At 64.1% G+C, this 18,205-nt stretch overlaps 1 protein-coding gene across 5 annotated transcripts in view; it reads right to left on the bottom strand.

The window, feature by feature from the left end:
* Nucleotides 1-2,833: 2,833 nt before the first annotated feature.
* The window catches only part of GRAMD4 (GRAM domain containing 4), a 78,630-nt gene continuing 63,258 nt past the window's right edge, over nt 2,834-18,205 (bottom strand). For all 5 annotated transcript variants that reach the window (XM_061205496.1, XM_061205499.1, XM_061205495.1 and 2 more), the window contains 15 exons: nt 16,882-16,943; nt 14,646-14,778; nt 14,229-14,254; nt 13,555-13,646; nt 12,147-12,238; nt 10,998-11,046; nt 9,755-9,826; nt 9,329-9,372; nt 9,144-9,253; nt 8,262-8,416; nt 6,539-6,683; nt 5,647-5,740; nt 4,792-4,876; nt 3,866-3,934; nt 2,834-3,642 (listed from right to left, as the gene is read on the bottom strand). In XM_061205496.1, the coding sequence (XP_061061479.1) occupies nt 3,538-3,642; nt 3,866-3,934; nt 4,792-4,876; nt 5,647-5,740; nt 6,539-6,683; nt 8,262-8,416; nt 9,144-9,253; nt 9,329-9,372; nt 9,755-9,826; nt 10,998-11,046; nt 12,147-12,238; nt 13,555-13,646; nt 14,229-14,254; nt 14,646-14,778; nt 16,882-16,943 (1,333 nt within the window). In that variant the 3' untranslated portion in view covers nt 2,834-3,537. The remainder of the gene's footprint in view (nt 3,643-3,865; nt 3,935-4,791; nt 4,877-5,646; nt 5,741-6,538; nt 6,684-8,261; nt 8,417-9,143; nt 9,254-9,328; nt 9,373-9,754; nt 9,827-10,997; nt 11,047-12,146; nt 12,239-13,554; nt 13,647-14,228; nt 14,255-14,645; nt 14,779-16,881; nt 16,944-18,205) is intronic.

The raw sequence follows: 18,205 nt of genomic DNA on the forward strand, positions 1-18,205 counted from the left end.
AAAATTTTTGTTTTTATGTAGAAATGCAGTGGCTTTTTATGTATCAGATTCTATCCAGAAAAACTTGCCTCTTATTTTTCTGTAGATTTGGGGGCTTTCTATAATCACAAATATTTGAGTATCATCCTTTCCAATCTTACTGGTGCTGTGATGCCAGCCTTTGACAGTGGAGGACACTGGGGCCCAGAGTAGGAAGGGGCTGGGCTTCCTGGTTCCAGTGTGTTTTGGGGGCAGATCTCCGCGAGCTGGGCGGCTTTCCCACACATGGGGGGGGGGGTCTCCCGGACCCTCAGCTCCCAGGCAGAGGCTGCTCCCCGAGATTCCGGCGGCCTTCAGGGTCGCCTCGCCCCTCCCTCCAGTCTCTGTTACAGCCAATAATGTTGGACTCAGCTTTGCCCGTTGGTTAAATACTGCGGGGAGAACAGTATTACAATCCTTGGTTCATCATGGGCACCCCTCTTTGGTCAGCGTACGACCTTATTTGCCCATCATATAGTCATAAAATTCACTCACCAAATGCCGCGTTATTAAACAGTAAGTACCTATGAAGAGAACCCCGATTCAAGAACAAGAACATTAATTTCATTTCCCTCTGTGGGCTGTCGGAAGAGGGCCCGCCACAAAGAGGGGCAGAGGCTGAGTGGGAACTTCAAGCGTAGGTAGGGGACCAGGAGGTTTATTTTAGCTGCAAAATCACAGCTTGGGTGTGTCGTCAGGAGAGTCACTGGCGAGAGGACAGCACTCCCGGGGGTGTCTGATGTCTGCCAGTTTCCCCAGGGACCGCTGTCCTGTCACTGCTGTGTCCAGCGCACAGGACAGCGCCGGAAGTGGATGGATGGATAGGTGGACGGATGTGGTATCCAAGGCCGCCCCCTCACCACGGAGCTGGCCCACTGGACCTGGTTTCCATCCAGCTCTGGCCACTCCCTGAGGGACCTGGGCAGGCCTCTGCCTCCTGGGGGCTCAGGGTGCAGGGGGCTGGGGGCCCTTGGGTGTCCCCACCACGGGTCAGTGTGCGACCTTGGGGGTCTCAGAAGCCAGGCAGGTTCCTGCATCCCTCAGTGTTCAGTGCCAGCAACTGGACCAGCTAAGCCACTAGCGCTACTAAGGATCCCTCTGCCCAGGGCCCCCTCAGCCTCAGACCTCGGGGAGGGCTGCAAGCAGCAGCTGATCCCCGGGATGCCCACGGCCCCCGAGGGGAGGCGCCTCTGGGCGGGGCCAGGACCTGTACCCCAAACTGCAAGTTCTGCTTCGGCCCCATCCCTGAACTCCCCCCGCCCCCGGGGCGTGTGCCAGCCCGTGGACGCTCCTCCCCCGCTGGCCACCACCCCTCCTTGGCTTCCTTCTGGAAGCTGGGCCCCTGCCTCCCGCCTCCCGGTGTCCACAGCTTCCCCCGCCCGCAGTCCACTCCCTGGGTGCCCACCTCGCTCCTCGGCCTTGGTACTGAAACCCCCACTGCCCTCTAGTGCTAGTGGCCACAGGGACCCTGCCAGGAAAACTGAGCCCCCCCGACCTTAGCACAAAGCATTACAGGTTTATTTAAATAAAAATTTATAATTTATACAAGACTTTTTCTTTAAACAAGGTTTTCTTAAAAAAATGTTACAGGGGCATTTTTTTCATCAGTTCTTCATACAGTACAATCCTTTTGTTGAACAAAAGTTACACTGGTAATGAGTATTTACAGATCCAAAATAGACTCGAGCTCCAGACATAAAAAATTTAACATTCATTCTAGTTCAGTGATTAGTCGCAGAAATTAAACATCTGCCCAGATTTACACAACTCAATAAAACTCCAGGCTGTCCCCGGCAGGGAGCCCGCACAGGCCCGCGCTCTTCCCGGCAGGGGCCCTGGGCTTCCAAAGGGGGACCTGCCGTGGGCCACTGCAGCTGGGGACGGCCGCCCCGCACGTGGTCAGCTTTCATCTCCCTCGCTCCTCAGAAGGGACTCGAGCCAAACCACGCCGCTCTGAAGGAGGCAAGTCCACTCCACGCAGGGACACACCCGCAGTGCGGGGGACAGAGTCCCACGGTGCCGACAGGGACACATGTGGAGCCCACAGCAGCCCCGGGGAGTGGGGCTTGAGCAGCACCCACGGGTGTCGCCCCGCAGTCACCCTGGGCCAGTTCAGGGCCCACCCTGCCTTGCCCCGGGCACAGAGGGGGTCCCACTGGGTGTGTACCCACAGCCCCCCCAGGACTCGGTCCGCCTGCACCGACTGGGGGGCAAAGCCCAGGTCTCGGGCAGGCTCTGCCCTCGTCTCTGAAAGGTCACAAGACACCAACGCCAGGGAGACCGGGAGCTGGGCAGCCACCTCAGGGCCCCGGGACCTCACGACTGGGCCGGGGCGTGTGCTTGTCTGGCTGGTGGGCGTGGCTCCCGAGCGCACTCCGCGGGGTCCCCCCACCAAGGCGTGACAGGAGTGATGCCACCGAATCGCCCGCCCAACCAGCAAATGGGGAGCAAAGGTAAAAATTACGTCTGAAAAACGATATAAAAATAAGAAAAACAGCTTGCTCTCTGTAAAAAATATAATCTTCTGTTTCTTCAAAAAACAACGATCTCCGTGACACCCAGAGGACTCAGGACGAGCTGAGGGACCTGAGGTGCCCGTGTCGGGAGTGTGCCGAGCAGGGGTGGCCCCGCCGGCCCCGCCGTCTCCTGGGCGTGTCCGTCCCCGAAGCCTTCGGCCAGTCAGTCCCAATGGGACACCGGCTTCAGGGAAGGGCCGGGCCTGCGAGACGCGCGCTCTGACCTCGAGGGCGAGGGCTCTCTCCCCCTCCCCGCCGAGTGTGTGCAGGCACCAGGGGTGCGGACCCCGACCTCTGGGCTCTGCTCGCGGTCACCCCCCAAAGCCGGCTGACCTCCCCAGCGTCCCTGCACAGCAGGCCCTCTGCCAGCCTGGGCCCCTCGGGCCTGAGGCGCTCTGGTCCACTCCCACCCCGGCCCGGGAGTCCCCCTCACCCACCCCGGCACAGCAGCCTGGAGGCCGGGGAGACCACGAAGCGGCTGTCCTCCTGGGCCGTTCCACCGCACGGCGCTCCGCATCCTCCTGAGGAGCTGGTCTCGGGCCCCGGCCAGCTGGTCAGCACCGCGCTCCCGGGACGTGCACGGGGGTCTCCCTAAAGGACGGGCCCGTTCACGGCGCTGGCCAAGGGCCCCCACGTCGCCTGTCGCTGGCGTCCTTCACCCCGGGGAGGGCCCCGCGTGCTCCTCGTATGGCTTTGGTGTGGCAGAGCTGCTAGCCTCCGAGAACCGGGGTGCGGCCGCGCCGGTCTCCGCCCGGTGGGGACAGAGAAAGCGCAGCTGTGCCTGGTGGTGTGTCCTGCGTGTCATCCTTGTCCTCGCGTCCACAAGACGCGCCTTCGAGAGTCCTGACCCCTGTGCGAAGGGGTCTGTAAAACGCAGGGTCAACACAATAGAAACCACAGATCAAGGGGGTTATTGCAAAAGATCACGAGGATGTCCAATTTTTCTGCACTACCGAATTATTAAAAAAAGAAAAACTCCCAGCGACGTCACGGCGAGCCAACCCTAGCTGTCGCCACCCGATGCCGCCGCCGCCGTGATCTTCATGTACTGGCTGAAGATGGTCTCGAACGCCTCGTCTCTGTGCACCATGGCGCCGAACACCAGCGGCTGGCGGGGAGAGGAAGCACCAGCGGCGAGTCCGCGGGCGGCCAGGTCCACACGGAGCCGCCCCTCCCCGCCAGCACCTGTGCTGGGCTGCAGCCTCCTGCCCCGGGAGGGAGGGAGGGGGCTTCCCAGACCCCTCTGCCTGGCCGCAAGCCTGGCCAGCCTGCGCTCAGAGCCACGCCCGGGCCCCCCCCGCCCCGCTCCCCGGCCCCCGCCCGGCACTTACTTTCTGTGTTGATGGCGTGGACACGGCAATCCCCATGCCCGACCCCGGGAGGACGGAGAGAACCTTGTACTGAAAGCCAACGGCGTGCCTGTCACCACGGGCCCCCCTGGAGACGGGGCCACCCTCCTCACACCCCAGGGCACTCTCCACAGAGCCCCACCCAGACGGGCCTGGGCCTCCCCAGCCAGCAGAGAACAAGGACTGACGGTGTGAACGAAACAGCAGACCTGCTGACACTGCCGCCCAGCCTTGCCGGGGTCTCCCCAGGAGCACTGTGTGGGGGGAACAGGCCCCCCAGCCCGATCTTGCTCCTGCGACCCCACCGACCACACACCTCTCTGGGAGGGAGGGACCCACCACAGCCACAGGGGTGCTCCTGACACACCTGCCCAGCGGACCCCTGGGGCCCACCCAGGATGCCCATAGGGGGCGCGGGTGGGCCTGGCCACCCTGCCAGGTGTGTGTGTCAGGCTCTGTGCACACCTATGCCTGCTCCACGTGACACGACGGAAAGTGCTAGAAAATGCCGGAGCCGGGACAGCCTACCCCGGAGGAACGTCTCAGGGCCAAGGGGCAGACGGCACAGCGGTGAGAGCGGGCTCGGGCGCCCAGCTGCCGGGGCCCAGCTCACTGCCCCCCCACTCCCATCTGTGCAAGGATGCCAGGCGCTGGCCCACCAGGCAGAAGAGAGGGCACAGCCCACGGCGCGTGGATATCCCCCGACGGGCCGCAGGGCTCCGCACGGACACCGCCTAGAAGCGGGGCCCTGCCGCGGGGAGAAACGCCACCTGCCCGACCGTCCAGACGGCACCCCTCGTCTTGTTCTAATCGCACCCCACTCCCAACTCGACCGCCAGCTTCGTGACCCCCGCAGCTCCTCCGCTTCTGAGACTGGGGGGTGAGGGCGAGCAGGGCGCCGCACCCACCTTTTGGATGTCCGTGATGTCCACCAGCTTGATGACTTTGTTCCTCTTGGAGAAGCCGGACTTAGAGCTTTCGAAGCACAGGTAACTACCAGGGGCGGCGGCGGGGGGCAAGGGAGGACAGAACACAGCCCAGCAGGTGAGCCAGAGGGGACCGTGCCCGGCGGCTGCAGCCACAGCCCAGACACAGGGCCCCCTCACCTGCCGCAACGCGCCGGCCTCTTACAACCAATTTCATTTTTACCGAGTCTCACAGCTTCTCAGGTTTAAAACCCACTGCTCTGCACTGAACCCGACTCACGTTCCCATGACGTGAGCATCCCCGGGACGCCCAACAAGAGACCTGTGTGTCCCTGAGGCCCGGCCGGGGTCTCCTCGGCCAGTTCCTCCAGCGAGGGAGACGAACAGGTGGTCCTTGGCTGAGAGTGGGGGGCGAGGTGGCCGAGGGTCCCCAGGGCTAAGAACAGACCCCACCGTGCACCTGCTCCGCCCCTCCCACCCCTGGCGGTAGCTGGACTGCTACGCCCCGAAAGGAGGGTAACAAGAGCCCTGCTGCCGCCCTGGAGCCAGGGCCCTGGCTGGGGGAACCGCACGGTTCCCGCCGCACGACGTTGAGTACCCAGACCAGGGCATCCCGGGGTCTGGGGAAATGACGGCCTGCGGCCCCGGCTGCGTCCGGCTCAGAGGCAGCACCTCCCCACCCGGGGGCCGGGAGCCAGCAAGAGTCGGGCTCTCGGCAGGGCTAGGGGTCCCCACGGCTAGGCCGCCCTGGACCGCAGGGCCTGCGAGGAGCCCCCGCTCATCCTGGCCCCAGCCGGAGGGCGCGCCCGCCTGCAGCCCGCCGCCGGCCTCACTCACTTCTCCGTCACGTACAGGACCCCGTTCCTGATGTAGTCGGTCGGCATCTTCCGGTCTCTGTTTATCAAGCAGCACCGCCAGCCGCTCTCACACACTGACGGGGACAAAAGCGGCGCGTGACCTTTCCTACCGGAAATACCCGCCCTCTGACTTGATATTGGAACCATCAGCACTGGCTTTTCAAGGATGTACTAGCGTTCACCCTCCACCATCAGGGGAAACCCACAGTGGGAGGAAAGTGGCCTCTGAGAGCCTCTGGAAAGCAGATGTTTCCCCTCCCACGTCAATGGGCAGGGATTTTGTTGTTGTTTTTTTTTAAAGGAAAAGCACAATTTAAATAAATCAAACTACGGCCCCGACTCTCAAGGTTCACGGTCTGGGTCAGCAGAAAGAGGGCTCAGGAGAAGGTCAAAACTTCAATTCTCCAAAGTTCTCTTTCTGCAGTTGGTATCACGCAAGACAGACGCCAAATCGTTTAAGAGCCCCCGACCCGCCTCACGGAGAGCCGGGCAGCGCAGTTGTTTCGGGGCAGGCCGAGCAGGGCCCTGGGCTCCCGAGTCACCTGTCACCACCCAGCTTTCTAGGAGGCCACAGCAAGGGACGAGCGGGCCAAGGCAGGACCGGGAAGCCCCTGCACGTGTGGCACCGAGGCTGGCGGCCACGCCGAGTCGCGCTCTGCGGCTCCGCTTCGTGGCCGGCCGGCCTGCCTGCCTGCCTTTCCGCTGTCAAGCCACCCACTGCAGACGCGCCCAGCCCCTCCGACCCACCCGCCCAGGGAGCCCGGGAAGGGGAAGGCGGGCGGGCGGGCGGGCGGCCCTCCCTCGGCCCCCGCCGGGCCCCCCAGCACTGGGGCGGGCGACCCCGCCTGGCCACGGGCTCAGCACACACGTACCCGCCAGCGGACGCTCGTTTTCTGTCAAGTTAAAGATTTCGTGGAAATTGCTCTTCTTGGCGCCGTGGACGCGACTGGCGTCCTCGTCCTTGTTCAGGCCGGCGGGCGCGCTGGACACGTAGCTCCGCGAGGAGGCCGTCTGCGGCTGCCGAGGGCACACGACGCCCCCGTCAGCCCCGCCGGCCGGGGGGTGGGCGGGCGTGAGGGGCGGGGCCGAGCCGGCACGCACGCACGCATGCAGCCTCGCCCCGCCCAGGCCCCGCCCAGGCCCCGCCCCACGCGTGGACGAGCGGAGCGGCAAGTATACCCAGACGTGGGGTCCCGTCCTCCTCGCCCACGAGCCCCGGTCTGGGCAGAGCAGCCCGGCTGCGGCGGGCAGACCCTCTCCCCGTGACGTCACGCCCCAGGCGCTGTTCCGAGCCCGACCCAGCACGTGCGGTCAGTGCGGTGCCGGCAGGCGCTCACGCCCGCGCTGCGGACACCGGGACCGGCCGCGGGACGGGCCACTGAGAGCAAGGTTGGCAAGTCAAACGGAGTCAGGCCACAGCAACGCGCGGCATCAGGGTACGGCGTGGGGTTGCGGGTACCACACAGACACCGTACCGTCGTGTCCCGACAGCTGGCCGGACGGGACCACAGACACGTGCGACCACAACGGAAGGAAAGGTGGGTCCACGTGACACGAGGCGGTAAACACCAGCTGAGCAAGCAGCACGCGCAGACACACGGCCGCGGGACGCCCTGGTGGGGTCGCCCTCCACCCCGGGAAGCCCACCTCCCAGCCGCCCGGGTCTACGACACTTACGGAGCCAGGCTGCCCGCTCTTGGGCCTCACCCCTTGGGTCCACCTCCGTCTGCGTGACCAGAGCCCACCCACCACCTCCCCAAGGTGCGGGCTGCTCCTGCCTGCCCGGCTGCACACCTGGCTTGCGAGTCTGGGGCCCCAACAAGCTTTGTTGTCCTAGAACCCAGGAAGCCTGATCCACACTTGACCCAGAGCTTCCCTTCCACGGACAAAAGCATCAGTTCCCAGACACCCTTTCCTCAAAGGACACTCATACACGAGACTCTGAAATCCAACATCACCTCCTCCAGGAAGCCCTCCTACACCTCCGTGGGAGTCCTACTAAGCCCAGAACCTCCCCACTAGTCTGAGACCCCAGGAGGAGCACCAAGGCCAGCTTGCCCTCCTCGTCCTCACTCTGGACAGGGTGCCTAATGCCCACATGGCCTTCCACCCAGTCCCAGCCCGTGAGCACGAAATGTGCCCATCTCGGCCTTGCTGTCCCCTTGCCAGGAACAGCAGGGACCTGGCACCCAACCAGAGAGCAGTCACTCCCAGGGCTCCCTGCTCCCAAGGCTCCCAGGGTCTCGGCAGTCACGGCCAACACCCTGTACCCTCCTGCCCTTGGCCTGGGGGCCAGCCGCACCTGGCGGGGCCCACTCCCCAGCCAGCCTAGGTGGGTAGGGGCCCTCTGACCAGCCTCCAAGTGCTGCACAGCCTCCCCCAGCAGCCGTCCCCTGCCCAGGGCTGGCCAGCCCCAGGGTGTCCGCCCTGGACCTTCGGGACAGCAGAGCCGGCCACTGCGAATCCACCCCCGCAGCTGTCTTAAGTTGTCTGTTTCAAGGGCCCCGAGAATCAGAGACACCAGCCTCCCCGCAAGCCGGAAGTGAGGGACAGCGGCGTGTGGCCGGCGCATCTCCTGGACGCCGCGGGGCCTACCCTGCGTGACACAGCGGTGCTGGAGCGCTCCTTGAGCTGGGGGTCCGTAGGGAGGCTCTTCCAGATGATGTAGGGAGTGTCATACTTGGCTCTCAGCCTCGGGCAGCGTTTGAAGATAAAATCGATGACAAAAAGCTTGATTCCGGCGTAGAGTCCTAGGGGCAGAATGAGGTCCCGTTTCTCCAGGACCCTGCGGCCCTGCCCGCGTGGCCGGCACGGCGGTCCCCACCCTGCGGGGCGCTCCGTGGAGGGCCTCCCGGGACCCAGGTGTGGGCTGATGGTCCTGGGGCGGTTACACAGGGCAGGGAAGTGACCCCAGCTGAAAGGGAAGCCACTTCTGTGTGTGTGTTGTTGCCTCCAACCCAGAGGTGGCTCAGGCCAAACACTAACCTGTCCCTAAAACCGACCAACCAAACAAAACCACGAGTCACCATCCTCCAAAGGGGACGTGAGCAGCACTTCAGGGGACCCGTCCCCAGCCTGCCCACCCCTGACTAGGTGAGCCGGCAGTGATGGCCAGGGGCTCCCACACCCCGGTCAGGGCACCTGCGTTGGCCCAGGTCCCCAGAGAAACGAGACAGACAGCCTGGAGCACGCTGCACTTCCGTTGGCGTTTGTCATCCCCCCACGGCCTCATTTGCCTGCCCCGGTTTTCCTGGCGAGGGGGGCGGGGAGGGGGCAAGAGACCGAGGACCCACCTGCACGTTGGGGGCCGAAGGGCAGGTGGGGACAGTGCCCAGACCATGAGGCCCCCGAACTGTGTGACCGCCACACCCAAGACTCCAGCTCAGGCCAGGCGCCCCCCGCCCGCCCCCCACCCACGCACCGTGGACGGTGCTGATGAGACGGCGCGTCGCGCTGACCGTCCGGCAGGCTCCTTACCCACGGCCAGCCCCACCAGGCGGTAGGGGAAGAAGCAGGAGGCGAGGAAGGCGGCCCACAGCGCAATGTACAGCTTCTGTGTGATCTCAGGCTGCACCCACATGAACAGGCTGGAAGGGAGAGGGGAGGTTCAGCCAGGTGGCGGGCGCAGCCTCGACGCGGCCGGCCGGGGGCTGACGACTTACTTCTTGATCTTTTCCAGGATGTCGGCCATCTTGCCAAAGAGGTTCTGTGTGAAGAAGCAGCTGCGGTCACGACAGACCCCCGGGGCCACAGGGCAATGCTGTAGACGCCCAGCGCCCGGGAGACCACAGCCGGCGCCACGGAGCCCGTGGTCCTGCCCAGCCGCTCCCAGGCCGAGGACCGGGTGATGGTCTGGTCCGAATCACGGGTTAAGGCACCGCTCGAGACGAGGGACCCAGGCCCGCACCCTCCCGGGAGCTCGCCTGGCACTGGTCAGGAGGGCCTCCACCAGCCGGGGCGCCAGCGTCAGACCAAGCCAAGAGGGCCCTCCCCACCAACCGGGTTGTCTCAGGTGTCAGCTCCCAGACAAGCCAGGCCTGGAGGGCTGGGTAGCTGGGGTCCCCCCACCTGGAGCCCGGCAGCGGTACCTGGGCTTTCTGGGCGACGTCCAGCACAAGCTGGAACTTCTCAGACACGGTCAGGTCTTCCTTTGGAGGCTCCTTCAGTCAAAGGGGAAAGAGAATTTCCACTGAAATTTAACAGTTCAGAGAAATTACTGACAAAAACAGCAAGGAGGCCTCCCAGCCCGGGGACCAGGTCTCTGCTGCCCCGACACAGTCAGAGGGACGGGCATCCCTGGGGGGCCCAGCCCGAGGGGGCAGCACGGGCAGCTGTGCTAGCTGACACCCGTCTGGTGCCTGAGAGGGTGGTAGGCAGCCCCCCAGGTGGGCAGGGCTGGTAAACAGATCACCTTCAGAGGTGCATCTGAGACCACAGAGCCTGCGCCCACCTCGCACTTTACAGGCTGGGGGACTGAGGTCCCAGCAGGGGGGCCTGACTTTGTCCTGCTTGTCTGAGTTCATTCATCAAGAAACTCCCTAAGACCTCCAGGTACCAGGGCCAAAGGGCACAGGCCTGCCTCCCCAGAGACACCCTCCCTGACCCCTGTCTAAAGGGGCCCCTGCAGACACCACCACATCCTGCACCCCTACTGTGTGCTCCACGCACATGGTAGGTGCTCAAACACCTGATGAAGCCCATGGACGCACTATGGCCTCCCTCCTGCCTGTGCCCGGTGGTTCAGCCCCACGGGCCAGAGTCCCCAGTAGAGTGGTGGGCAAACTTTGTGTAAAGGGCCAGGTGATAAGCACATGTGCCTCTGCAGGCCCAATGGTTGGTCACAGCAGCTTGGCTGCTGCAGCCCCAAAGCAGCCACAGCGTAAACGAACAGGCGTGACGGGGGCCAATAAAACCTTGTTTACAAAATCGGGCGGCAGGCCACTGGTCCAGCCCGTCCATCGTTCACCTCCCTCCACGGGAGGCTGTGAGCGGCTACAGGGGCCCCCTCGCTACTTCCCCTCCACATCACGTCCCAGCTGAGGAGGGTCAGGTCAAGCCAAGCCCGGCCAGGCCAACCTGCTTCCCACGCAGCCAAGCCCAGGCTCGTGAAGAGCGCTCGGGCATCAGCTGGCGAGGGGTCAGGGTGCGGCCACGCAGGGCTCCACGTAGGGGCGGCTGGCCTTCTCCTCCCCGACCTCTCCTCGCCTGGCAGGGCTCCCTGCCGGCGTCCACGCAGCTGCACCTGGAGGCCTCGGGGGACCTGCAGCCCCCGCACAGCACTGGCAGGTAGAGCCTGGCCCCCCCGGCGATGGAGCCCCTCCCAGGACTCACCACTACTTCGGACACTTCAGGCACGATGCTCCACTGTATCCTCCAGCCCCTGGCAAACAGGAGACAGCACGCCTTTACAACAGCATCGTCTGCAGGCGGTGGCCGTAGAGGGGTGACATTAAGTCACCAGGCCTGTGCTCCCAACTAGGAGCCGCCCCCAGAAATTTTGGCCACTGGGACAGGAGCTTCAGAAACACCGGCCATCTGCCGAGACCACCAGGGCCCCCTCCTAGGCTCCTGAGAGGAGATGACCCAGGTCACCCCCACGGATCCCTCCCCGGGGGCCCTCCTGGGGGTGGGCACACATTTACAAGCACCCAGAGGTGACGGGCCTCTCAAAATAAGGAAGTGGCAACGGCAACAACTTTAGTGAACCACGTCTAGTCTGGGCACGGAGAACCCTTTCATAAGCGCTTAAAAGTTTTCTACGAGAAACATTTTCAAATGAACCAACTTAGGCAACCGCAGAGAAGCACCTAGAAAAACAGTGTGTAAAGTGAACTTTTGAATGGCTCAGTGAAAATACAGAAGGCAGGGCCTTCTCTTAGGCCCGACGTGAAGCTGGGGTTCACTCTGTGGGGCGACCTCAGGTCCACACAGACCCAGGAGGGCCTGGGGACGCGGGGTTCCCACCCCAGCATGCTGGCTTCCAATAGTGCCGCCCGCCCCCAGCCTCGAGATGGAAAGGGGGTGCTCGGAGAGGGCGCAGGGAAGACACCGCGTGGCCCTGGGCTCTGGGGTTGCTGAGTCCCAGAGCCTCTTCAGCACCTGCACCCCAACCAGTGGGGACCTCCCGGGGCACAGAGCTGCTGCAGCTCCGTCAACCCCCCCCCTCCGCCCACTGGGATGTCACTGCTGAGGTGTGTGTGGAGGGGGGACTTTCCTGCCAAAAAGCAGCACGACCAGAGGAGGGGCCGGAGTGACCCCAAAGCCAGCACCCGCTGGCAGCCTGCTGGAAAGAGCTGCTGGGGTTTGGGAATCACCCTGCCCGCTGCAGCAAACCATCCTCCTGGGGGCTCGGGAACTATCAGAGGACAAGCTCTCAAAACGCCAGCACGTGACACAGAGCCGGCTCGGCACATGCCCTGCCGTGCGTGTAACGCAGGAACACAGCACAGCCGCGAACACACAACAGACCAGAGCACCTACCTGGCTATGAGGTAATTGAGGGATAACCTCAAAATTGCTAGAAATAAGAACATGGGGATGGCCCAGCCATGCCACACGGCATTCATGTACACCTGCGGGTTTGGAGAGAAACGGGTCGGGAGGGAGACGGTTAGGCGACCTGCCAGCGTGGTTCAGGACAGACCAGATCCCTCTCTCCCCCAGCCAGGCAGGCCGCGCTTGCAGGCAGGGAGACCAGGCCCCAGCAGCCCTCCGCAGGCCCGAGGACCAGGGCACGCAGCGTAGACAAACCCGCTCAGGGAGGAGGTGAGATGGAAACACTGCTCTGGGTGGGCGGGGAGCGGTTATGCCCCGGCAGGAGCAGCCTGGATGTGGCCCGGGATCACAGGAGGAGGGCTGACCCCACAGAGAGGTCATGGCCCACCGCCGCTGCGGGCCCACCTGCCAGAGCCGGAGGCATCCGCGTACCCAGCACTGCTGACAGTCTACCCCGCGCCACAGGGCAGGCAGAGCGCGGGGCACAGCGCTGGCGCTCAGAGAGTGTAGGGGACGCATACAGTGGGTTCAGGAGGAGGCCTGGCAGGTGGTCTGAACGGCGGGCAGGGCTAGCTCAGCCGTAACACACAGGCGGAACTAGGGACCTGGGACCCAAAGCAGCCAAGGCCCCATGGAGCAGAGTGCTTGTGAAGGGTGGCCGGAGGAGAGCTCCAGGGTGGAGGGGGCTGGCCCCTGGCCACCGTGGCCTGTCCTCTGCATGTGCACAACACCCATCTCCCCGGTGGACGGTGGGCCCCTGGGGCTTCAGGGCGGCCCTCAGGACCCTCTCAGGTGGAGGCCGCCTATGGGGGCCTCTGTAGAGATGGGGCCTTTGTGGGCTGTAGCTCTCCCCCTCCATCCTCCTTCCACTGGACAGCAGGGTCTCCCCGGGCAGGGCTGGGAGCAGCCACCGCAGGACAATTCAGACTGCGACTGGGCCTGTCTTCCCCAAAGCACCCCGTGATGCTGGCCCAACGCCGCCTACCTTCCCCAGGCCTGGTGGCCTGCTTGGCCCCTAGGCCACTGTGCGCCCGCCAGGAGCCTCCCCCAGCCGCCGGTTCCTGATGGGAGGGACGGCTGGTTTCTGCACAAGCAGACAGACCGCCCCCCCGGCCCTTCCCCAACCCACTTGGGAAAGTCGGCCATAAGCTTGGCACGAGGCCCTCTCCTGAGAACACTGCTGCGGGGATTCTGGGCAGGCGGGAAGCCCCAGTGCCAGCCCCGGGCTGCACCCCACAACACCCTTATCCAGTCCTTACAACTGCCCTGCAGCCCACTTTACAGACGGAAACACCGAGGCCGGGAGCTGCCCCGCACGGCAGGGATGGGTGGGTCCCTCAGGAAACCTCAGGGAGGGTGCACACCCCACCACCCACCCGCGGGGAGCACTCACGGTGAAGGCGATGGCAGACGTGTAGATGGAGTACCAGTCGGATAAGGCAGAGAGGTTCTTCACAAAGCTGGTGACAGGCTTGGCACCGCGCTCTGGGGACAGAACGGACCACGCGGTCAGGCCAGCGCTAGCCCGGCCCTCGGACACACCTGGCGGTCCGGCTGCTGCACCAGCTGGCGGTGCGGGGCGGGGGAGGGAACCCAAAGCAGCAAAGCAAACCCCAACCGTCGCGGGCTCCCAGCGCGCCTGACCCCAGGCCAGCGCTCCCGCAGCCACTCCTGGGCTGCGGCCCGTCCTCCATCCCCACGGGGAGACGTCTGTCTGCCTGTCTGCCCTGGCCCGTGCCCGCAGGCAGGGAACGGGGGTTTAGTTCGCACACCCCGGGCCCTGACAAGTATCTGGAGAAGCACCACGTTTCGCTGGGGCTCCCGGGCCTGGAGGGAAACTCGGCTTCTGGCCATGGACCAGGGGCGGACAGACAGATAGGGTGGGCTTGGGACGTATTTCCCACAGCGTTAGGAAGAAGGCTGGGCTGGGACATCCTGAAAAACGTGCTTCTGGAAGCAAGTCCAGTTCAGTGCAAGACCGCAGTCACCCCCCGGGCGGCCCTGGCCCCAGCGGCTCACACAGCCAGAGACGAGTGGGTACTTACTAAGTCCACGCCGGGTACTTACTGAGCCTCCTCATGTTCTCGGTCAACCTAAGAGGGGGGAAGAGATGAGCGCCAGCACCCACTCGGCTGCAGCCGCGTCCTGACCCCGCAGCTCCCTGCGGGCCCTCGGGGAGCACGGGTGACCCACGAGGGGCGGCTTCCTCGTCTCCCGCCCACGCTGCCCCCACCCGAGTCTGAGAGCCCGGCCTGCGGGCACTCTCGGGGTCGCCACCGTCCCCGCATGGCGTCTGTCGCAAAGCACCAGTACGACCACTGACTGGGGGGCACGGCTGTGCGGCCGCCCCCCGCAAAACCTCCCCGGCTTTGCTTGCCGGCCCCGAGGAGGCCTGTCCTGCCGGACGGCTGCAAAGCCGGGCCCAGGGAGCCCCGGGGGCCATCCCGCTCCATCCCTCCACCCCGACCTCCACCAGGGCCCCACCTCCGGGCGCTGAGGGGCTCCTCCGTCTCCACCGTGCTCTCCTCGGGCTGGAACCGGAAGTCCTCCACGTACTCCCCGAATTTCTCATAGAACCACTTCTGGACACGGGGGCACAGCCCCTGGCTCCGTCGGTCTGCAGGACGGGGCGGGGGTCCGGGTGAGGGCAGCAGGCCGTGAGGGGCCTTACAGAGCGGCAGAGGCGGGGGCACTCGCGGGTGGGGCTCCCGGCCGGGCCGGCGAGGGCACGTCCACGCCAGAACCGTGAGGGGCCGGATGCCCTGAGAACAGAGCCCGACCCACTTCACCACGAGGTGCAAACCAACCAACGCAGACCCCGGGGATCCCCGTGTTCCTCACACCGACCCCCGGCTTGTTGGAGGCTGTCCCCAGCGCAGGTGCCATCCAGGCGGGCTCTCAGCCCACCGCTGGCGCTGTGTTGACCACCCCCCCGCCACCGGGCACACTGGTTGGTCTGTGAAGTGGCCAGGTGGGCTCACTCCCAGGGACACCCGGACCCTGGGGAACAGCCAGTGGGCGTGCATCAGGGGCTGTGGTCCGCTGGGGGCCCCAGTGAAGTCACCCACATCAGACTCGAGAAAACCAGCCCGAATCCCGCGGAACAAGTCCGTCCCGTCGGAGAGCAGGTCGTGGAGTCGCCTGCAGGGGGCGCCGTCCCACCACAGTTAGAGGGGGGTGGAGTGCACGCAGGCGGTCGTGTGCTGCCAGCTCGAAGGGACGGAGGCCGGGGGATGGAGGGTGGTGCACACAGAGGCCGCGAGGCTCAGAAATGCCCAGAGGAGGGGCGGCAAGGGCCCGGGGTTCTCGCAGCCCACCTGGAGCACAACAGGGTCTTTAGGGTGAGAGTCTAGGCAGGCTCAGCCCTATAACCGCTTGGACAGCAGCCGAGGACAGTGAGTAAAGGGACGGGCGTGGCTGCGTCCCCAGGAAACCACACTGACGCCGCCGAAAGTTGAAATTTATGTAACGTTCACGTGTCAAATTCTTTTGATTTTTTTTCAACCACTTAAAAGTGTAAAAAGATTTTTTTCAACGTAAAGGCAGATGGGGAGCTGTAGTTCGCCAACCCCGGGTCTAGGTCAGGCGGGCTGCCCGAGTGGACAGGCCTCACGGCGCTCCCGAGCCCCACTCCGCCCCAGCACCACGCAGAGCACCCGTCCCCGCCACCTACGTCCTCCGGGCTGCACTTGGTGGGGTCCTTCCCTCCCTACCCACACTCCCCACCTCCCACACAGAGCACGACACGGCGACCCTCGGTGTGGAAGGACTCTCCTCTGACACTTCCCACGAGTGCAGGAGGCTCATCAATTGCCACACACAGCAGGGGTCTTGGCGGGGGGGTGGGGGGGGGAGTCTCTAGTGCTGTACCTGGCTCAGAACCTGGGCCACTGGTCATGAACCCTGAGAACCCAAGGGGACCATGACCCAGTGGACACAGCAGCCAATGCCGCACGCAGCTGGCCTGTCGGCAGGTCCAGCACCGGGGCCCTGGGAAAGAGGCGTCTCCCTCTCTGGACGGCAGGTAGGGGTCAGGACCCGGCTGTAGTCTGAGCTCAGCCTCCACCTGGAGCGTAAGCCTGAGAGGCCTTCCCTCCCGGGCCTCGGTCTCCTCACCTTTACACTGGGCAGGGCTTAACCGAAGGCCCACCTGGTGTGGCTCTCTGAGCCCCCAGCACAGGCAGGGGCTTAGCGTCAATGGTCAGCCTGCGAGGGGCCTGGGTCCACCACAAATCCGGCCCCTCGAGAAGCCCGGTTTCCCCCCATGCCATCCTCTGAAGGACAATTTCAGAAACTGCCAAGTGCGGAGGGAGATAAGGAACTCGAGCCCGGGGTGGGAAGAGAAGGCACTGAAAGCAGCTCTGCGTCCTGACCTGGCGGGCGCTGGGCACAATGCCCGCAGCTGACCCCACCTCCCCACTCGCCCCCTTGTCAGGACAGCCAGCCTCTGGAAGCAGGTCGCCAGGCCAGGGGCCAAGCAGCCAGTGTGACCACGACATGATTCCTCTTTGGGGAAGGGCTGGGAAAGATGTCGCGTTGTATTTTTAGGAGAAAATAAAGTCATGTTTTGATCGAATGCCTTGCACCTGCTACGGAGACTCACCAACCGGTAATCAGAGACACTAACCCAGTTCCAACAGGAGGGGGTCCCCGGAAGTGAGCAGGTGCGCCCGGGAACAGAACCAACCCCCCCCACCCCATCTCCGTCCCCCAGGCCTACCTGCTCCATTATTGACCTGGGCCTGCCCTTTTGGAGGCTGCTGAGCTGGCGGGTCCTCGGCTCTTAAAGAGGGGGGAGAAGAAGCAAGATCTCCGTTAGTTCAAAACACAGCACGATGAGTCCGGGCTTCGCAAAGTTCCCACGCTCACAGGAGCCACGCCCAACACCAGAGTGCCCGTTCCCACCCTCGGGGCTCCCTCTGGGGTCCTGGCTGCTCAGCTCAGACGCCAGGTGAGGGCAGTAGGGCAAGCACAGAGCTGCATTCCTCACGGGCACACTTTATTTAGTTATTTTTGGCTGCGCTGGGTCTTCGTTGCTGTGTGCGGGCTTTCTCTAGTTTCGGGGAGCGGGGGCTACTCTTCGTTGTGGTGCCCGGGCTTCTCATTGTGGTGGCTTCTCTTGTTGCAGAGCACGGGCTCTAGGCGCGGGGGCTTCAGTAGTTGTGGCACGTGGGCTCAGTAGTTGCGGCTCGCGGGCTCTAGAGCACAGGCTCAGTAGTTGTGGCACACGGGCTTAGTTGCTCCGCAGCTTGTGGGATCTTCCGGGACCAGGGCTCGAACCTGTGTCCCCTGCATTGGCAGGAGGATTCTTTACCACTGCGCCACCAGGGAAGTCCTACACTTCTTGTTTTTTGATGACCAAACACTGTCTCAAACATACAACTCTTTTCTTTCCTATTAATTTTGACCCATTTGCTTCTTTATTTAATGTTAAGCTCAGAATAAACAGCTCTTATACCAGTTACTTGGCCTGCTAATGAAAAGGTACTCAGCAACACACATATTTAGCAAGCACCATGCAAGGCCACAGGCTGGGTGAGCCCCTGCCCGGCAAGCTGTGCACAGGTCCCAGCTTGGTCCGTGCCGGCCACCTACCCGTCTCCCTGCCCCTGCAGCCTCGCTGCACCTGACCACAGCAGTCACCCGACCTCAGAGCCTTCCTGGAGTTCCTGGCCACCTGCCGGATCCTGACCACAGACCTGACTTTCAGCCACAGGCCCTGACGGACTGGCCCCCAGCCGCTGGCAGGAACCCCTTCCCTTGGGCAGTGCCCTGTCCCTGACTGGCCAGCCCACCTGCCCTCCTCACCCTGCACTGGCCTGGGCTACCAACACGCCACACTGCTGCCGTGGTTCCCAGTGCAGCAGAGATCCCAGGATGTGGGAAAAGTGGCACCCCAGGCAAACCTCGGCAGGACTGGGGGGGCACGGGGGGCTCTGCCAGGACAGAGACAGTGGGGCTGGGAGACCCTCGGCAGGCGCGCACCCTCGGCATCCTGCTCTGTTCACACAACGTGATCTTGTAATAGGGAAGAACCTTTGTAT

The sequence above is a fragment of the Eubalaena glacialis genome, chromosome 11, assembly GCF_028564815.1.
Source record: "Eubalaena glacialis isolate mEubGla1 chromosome 11, mEubGla1.1.hap2.+ XY, whole genome shotgun sequence".
Lineage (NCBI taxonomy): Eukaryota > Metazoa > Chordata > Mammalia > Artiodactyla > Balaenidae > Eubalaena > Eubalaena glacialis.